At 46.2% G+C, this 6,428-nt stretch overlaps 1 protein-coding gene across 1 annotated transcript; it reads left to right on the plus strand.

Moving 5' to 3' along the window:
* On the plus strand, positions 1 to 5,697 carry LOC117441754 (presenilin-associated rhomboid-like protein, mitochondrial). Its single transcript, XM_034077767.2, is given in 7 exon segments — positions 1 to 109; positions 3,610 to 3,723; positions 3,725 to 3,815; positions 4,542 to 4,682; positions 4,769 to 4,817; positions 5,021 to 5,116; positions 5,511 to 5,697. Coding segments are annotated over 7 exon segments (738 nt in total). The 5' UTR covers positions 1 to 32; the 3' UTR covers positions 5,681 to 5,697.
* The last annotated feature ends 731 nt before the right edge of the window (positions 5,698 to 6,428 follow it).

Below are 6,428 nucleotides of genomic sequence, written 5' to 3' on the forward strand. Positions count from 1 at the left end.
ATGCACCTTCCCCGGGTCACAGGGTCACCAACATGGCGTGGAGGAGCTGCTCGGTTCTGCTCAGACTCACCGGAGAAGATGCTCTACGGAGCTCCGCGAGGGGCGGCAGGTCAGTCACCGCATTCGAAAACAGGCTGCTTTTCCCGGCCAACAGACAGACGGAGCCCCGCTGCTTGGAGTTAGCATGCTAGCTTCTGAAGGACGCTTAGACTTAGCTGGCTGTTAGCAGCTAACTGTAGCATGGTGGCTAACAGCAGTTTGTTATGATCAGAGGTGAAGAAGTACTCAGGTCTTGTACTTTAGTAAAAGTAGAAGTACTCAGATCTTGTACTTTAGTAAAAGTAGAAGTACTCAGATGTTGTACTTGAGTAAAAGTAGAAGTACTCAGATGTTGTACTTGAGTAAAAGTAGAAGTACTCAGATGTTGTACTTGAGTAAAAGTAGAAGTACTCAGATCTTGTACTTTAGTAAAAGTAGAAGTACTCAGATGTTGTACTTGAGTAAAAGTAGAAGTACTCAGATGTTGTACTTGAGTAAAAGTAGAAGTACTCAGATCTTGTACTTTAGTAAAAGTAGAAGTACTCAGATGTTGTACTTGAGTAAAAGTAGAAGTACTCAGATGTTGTACTTGAGTAAAAGTAGAAGTACTCAGATCTTGAGTAAAAGTAGAAGTACTCAGATGTTGTACTTGAGTAAAAGTAGAAGTACTCAGATGTTGTACTTGAGTAAAAGTAGAAGTACTCAGATCTTGAGTAAAAGTAGAAGTACTCAGATCTTGTACTTGAGTAAAGTAGAAGTACCAGAGTGTAGGAATACTCTGTCACAGTAAAAGTCCTGCATTCAAAATGTTCCTCAAGTGAAAGTAGAAAGTATTCTCATCTAAATATAGTGAAAGACAGTGAAAGTAGTCGTTGGTCCATTTCAGAATAATATATATATATGTTTTATAATGATTGATCATGAAAGTGTTCTCAGAGCTGGTGAAGGTGCAGCTAGTCTGAAGTACTTTGTAGACTGCAGGGTAGCTGGTGAAGGTGCAGCTAGTCTGAAGTACTTTGTAGACTGCAGGGTAGCTGGTGAAGGTGCAGCTAGTCTGAAGTACTTTGAAGACTGCAGGGTAGCTGGTGGAGGTGCATCTAGTCTGAAGTACTTTGTAGACTGCAGGGTAGCTGGTGGAGGTGCAGCTAGTCTGAAGTACTTTGAAGACTGCAGGGTAGCTGGTGGAGGTGCATCTAGTCTGAAGTACTTTGTAGACTGCAGGGTAGCTGGTGGAGGTGCAGCTAGTCTGAAGTACTTTGTAGACTGCAGGGTAGCTGGTGGAGGTGCAGCTAGTCTGAAGTACTTTGTAGACTGCAGGGTAGCTGGTGAAGGTGCAGCTAGTCTGAAGTACTTTGCAGACTGCAGGGTAGCTGGTGGAGGTGCAGCTAGTCTGAAGTACTTTGAAGACTGCAGGGTAGCTGGTGGAGGTGCATCTAGTCTGAAGTACTTTGTAGACTGCAGGGTAGCTGGTGAAGGTGCAGCTAGTCTGAAGTACTTTGTAGACTGCAGGGTAGCTGGTGAAGGTGCAGCTAGTCTGAAGTACTTTGTAGACTGCAGGGTAGCTGGTGGAGGTGCAGCTAGTCTGAAGTACTTTGTAGACTGCAGGGTAGCTGGTGAAGGTGCAGCTAGTCTGAAGTACTTTGTAGACTGCAGGGTAGCTGGTGAAGGTGCAGCTAGTCTGAAGTACTTTGTAGACTGCAGGGTAGCTGGTGGAGGTGCAGCTAGTCTGAAGTACTTGGTAGACTGCAGGGTAGCTGGTGAAGGAGCAGCTAGTCTGAAGTACTTTGTAGACTGCAGGGTAGCTGGTGGAGGTGCAGCTAGTCTGAAGTACTTTGAAGACTGCAGGGTAGCTGGTGGAGGTGCAGCTAGTCTGAAGTACTTTGTAGACTGCAGGGTAGCTGGTGGAGGTGCAGCTAGTCTGAAGTACTTTTACGTCTGATTCAACACTTGGTTAGATTTACCATCATTCATCTGAGAAGTAACTAAAGGTATTAATACATGCAGTGGAGGAAAAGTACAAAGTAGCATAATAGTGGAACAACTCAAGTAAAGTACAAGTACCTCTAAATTGTACTTAAAGGTGGGGTAGGTAATTAACTTCAGAAACACTTGTTATATTCCATGGAATGCTCTTAACGTCCAGATAGCAATGAATATCTGAAGTGCTTTGAAGCCGTGGCGCTAGTGCTGCGTACCGGTACGCCGAACCGGTACTGGACTTGTACAAAGTTTCGGTTCAAGTCCGGTTAAAACCGGAACGCCGGGAACCGGTACTGGACTTGTAAAAAGTTTCGGTTCAAGTCCGGTTAAAACCGGAACGCCGGGAACCGGTACTTGGACTCGCAAAAAAACTAGCACTTACGTATATTCTGGTGTCTGTGGTTATTTAAACATTCCCTGATAAACGTTATTCAGCGTCAATAAATGAGTGCTAACCCCAGTGTGCTCAGTGTACAACATCACATGTCATTTCACCTTCGACTCACGGTTTGAAGACGTAGCATTTCGCCACATGCTAATGCTAACCGGAAGTGAAGAATTTTCAGAATAAAAGTATTAAGTTAATAGTGTGAACTTCCGGTTTTTTCAGAATAAAACTAAATTTAAATTAAATAGTGTATTTAATTCAAAATTAGGCCATATCAACATTGATTTTAATTTCTAACAGTATGTATGTACATCACTATGTATGTAGTATGTACTGTATAATGTACACATGTAGAGTTGTAGAAAAGACATGGTGTACAGACAGTACAGTACACTCTGACTGTACAGTCACTACAGTGTAGCCTATACTGTATAGTAGGTGTGTAACAGTGTAATGTGTATAGTCTACTCTACACTCTACCTTTCAGCACCGTGTTAGGGATTTAGGCTCAGTCAGCTCAGGGACTGGTTGGTTACTTTAGTTTGGTAAATGAAATACATGTTTGAACTCTGTAGCAGTTCACTGCAGTTGCTGTCAGAAGTCATTTGTACACTAAGTGGCAAAAAGTTTTGTTTTTCGGTGTTTGGCCTGCCTGCCTGTCAGCCTCCCATCTGGGCACACACTGACCTCTGCCCTCATTGGTCATGTGAGCGTCCGTGTGTTGGGGGAGGGGCTCTGGGAGGAAGGGGCAGATTTTCTCCGGTTGTGTATTTTCAGATTCCAGCCACTCGAGCTGCTTCCTCCAAAACGACCTCCCCCACCTTTAGGTGCTTCTCTCGTGTCCCTCCGGCTCGCAGCGTTCGCCCAAAGTAACGACTAATAATGAAGAGAATCAACTCATCTGTTGCCATAGTGAAGCGGTATTGTTAGTGGCCGAGCGGCACGTGGAGAGCAGGTGGTGCTCTGCTTCATTTAGGGTGAGGGCTGCTTTCACTCCTCTTTCCGCTGACGCTTTAACCTTTGTGCTGCTTGGCCTCTCAGGGTGTCTGACCTTTGACCTTTGTGCTGCTTGGCCTCTCAGGGTGTCTGACCTTTGACCTTTGTGCTGCTTGGCCTCTCAGGGTGTCTGACCTTTGACCTTTGTGCTGCTTGGCCTCTCAGGGTGTCTGACCTTTGACCTTTGTGCTGCTTGGGCCTCTCAGGGTCAGCGTTCAGCAGCGCTGCCTCTTCAGGAAAGTCACGAGGAAACCTGAACAAAAAGGGGAGGAGCATAACCTGAAAGAGCCCCCCCCGGCTGAGGCTCCTCCCACACGACGCTCCTCCCCCCCCCAGCCGGAGCAGCGACCCCCCCCCCTCTCCGCCAAGAGACTTCGGACTCCTCCTGAAGCCTCTCGTCTTCACCGTGGGGGTAAATATCTTTACTCCTCCTCACAGACTAGCTCCTCCTCCTCCTCAGAGACTAGCTCCTCCTCCTCACAGACTAGCTCCTCCTCCTCACAGACTAGCTCCTCCTCCTCACAGACTAACTCCTCCTCCTCACAGACTAACCCCTCCTCCTCACAGACTAGCTCCTCCTCCTCACAGACTAGCTCCTCCTCCTCACAGACTAACTCCTCCTCCTCACAGACTAGCTCCTCCTCCTCACAGACTAGCTCCTCCTCCTCACAGACTAGCTCCTCCTCCTCACAGACTAACTCCTCCTCCTCACAGACTAGCTCCTCCTCCTCACAGACTAGCCCCTCCTCCTCACAGACTAGCTCCTCCTCCTCCTCAGAGACTAGCTCCTCCTCCTCGCAGACTAGCTCCTCCTCCTCGCAGACTAGCTCCTCCTCCTCACAGACTAACTCCTCCTCCTCACAGACTAACCCCTCCTCCTCACAGACTAGCTCCTCCTCCTCACAGACTAGCTCCTCCTCCTCCTCAGAGACTAGCTCCTCCTCCTCCTCACAGACTAGCTCCTCCTCCTCACAGACTAACTCCTCCTCCTCACAGACTAACCCCTCCTCCTCACAGACTAGCTCCTCCTCCTCACAGACTAGCTCCTCCTCCTCACAGACTAACTCCTCCTCCTCACAGACTAACCCCTCCTCCTCACAGACTAGCCCCTCCTCCTCACAGGCTAACTCCTCCTCAGTTTACAGGCTGCTCCTTCGGTGCGGCGGCCATCTGGCAGTACGAGTCTCTGAAGTTTCGGGTGCAAAGCTACTTCGACCAGGTCCGAGCTGATTGGCTGGAGAAGCTTCGGCCTCAGAAACGAGGAAACGTCCGCAAAGAGGTAACGGAGCGACGTCGTCGTCACCTCTTTAAGAAACCTGAATTCTGATAGTTGTTCTCAATCTGAGCTCTGATTGGCTGTTGCAGATCAACCAATGGTGGAACAGCTTGAGCGAGGGTCAGAGGACGGTGACAGGTGAGACATTCAGCAAAACACATTCTATCAAATATGTGGAAAACAATTCAAAACAATTTAAAACTGTGTGTGTGTGTGTGTGTGTGTGTGTGTGTGTGTGTGTGTGTGTGTGTGTGTGTGTGTGTGTGTGTGTGTGTGTGTGTGTGTGTGTGTGTGTGTGTGACTGTGTGTGTGTGTGTGTGTGTGTGTGTGTGTGTTCCCAGGCATCATTGCTGCTAACGCCGTAGTGTTCTGCTGCTGGAGGGTCCCCTCTCTGCAGCGCTCGATGCTCAAACACTTCACGGCCGACCCCGCCTCCAGTCAGTCCGCACAGCGTTCACACTTAATGCTCGTATCTCTTTCACGTGTATCGAGATATTATTTTACATTTTTTTACCACATTTTCAAGTATATTTCTGTCTTTTTTTGTCCACACATTTAACAAATACTTTTATGCATTTTTGTTAATTTTTGTAGGGAATTTCCACATGATTTATGGACATCGTTTTCATCAAATGTCGTACCAGTACTTTCTATATTCTTCGGACATTATTTTTAATGTTTCAGTTATTTTTCTGAATACGTTCCACCTTTAGTTCTTGCTTTTTCGGCACATTTTATCCGGACAGTTTGCACATATTTCTGGTAAATCTCTCAGACATTTCCACATACTGTCCTACGACCCTGTCTGACGTGTTTCCTGTCCCCCGTTAGAGACCCTGTGTGCCCCCATGCTTCTCTCCACCTTCAGCCACTTCTCCTTCTTCCACCTGGCGGCCAACATGTACGTCCTGTGGAGTTTCTCCTCCAGCGCCGTGTCCATGTTGGGCCGAGAGCAGTTCCTCGCCCTCTACCTGTCCGCAGGTAATCAATACACACTGTGATGCCTTCTTTCAATCTCAATCAGAATCTCACGTACGAGGAATCTGACGTGGTGTCGTGGTGCATACATAAGAGTGAAAAGAAAACACAGATGGAGAACTATTTTAAGAAAACTATAATAACATTGAAAAAAATAGTAAAAGCAGTATTTACATTGAAATAGAATGGAATAAAATATGTGCAGTAAAATAAACATATAGTGACTTTATCACTTTATTTTTGCTGTATTATTATTTGAATTTGTATTCTGTTTTATCTTTATTTTTACCTTGTGTGAATCCTGTTTTTTAACTCTGCTATAAACGCCTGAATTCCCCCACAGGGTGAATAAAGTTCCATCTTAAATACACCGAGGGTTCATTAGAGGGGGGGCATGTGGAGCTCAATCTGGGCCAGACGTATTATCATCCGGAAAACATGTATGTGCTTTTATTTCGTTCTGGCTTTGTGAGAGGCCGGTATATTGTTTCCACAAATAGCTGATTTTTCCGGCAACTTATGGGTAAATATGTATTTATGGGATTTTACACTAAATGCTGTAAACATTAAGTTCAAAAAATGTAAGTTAAAAAAATTCAAAATACAAACATAATACAATTCATCAGGGAGAATCCCCAGAGTACGTGAGAAACGTCAGAAATACAGGTGAATAAACGCCGTAAAATATGTTAGAGACATAGAGCCCATAGTGTTAAAGGTGGCGGGCGCGGACCGGTCATAGAGCCCATAGAGTTAAAGGTGGCGGGCGCG

Source organism: Pseudochaenichthys georgianus, unplaced genomic scaffold (assembly GCF_902827115.2).
Source record: "Pseudochaenichthys georgianus unplaced genomic scaffold, fPseGeo1.2 scaffold_1961_arrow_ctg1, whole genome shotgun sequence".
Classification (NCBI taxonomy): domain Eukaryota; kingdom Metazoa; phylum Chordata; class Actinopteri; order Perciformes; family Channichthyidae; genus Pseudochaenichthys; species Pseudochaenichthys georgianus.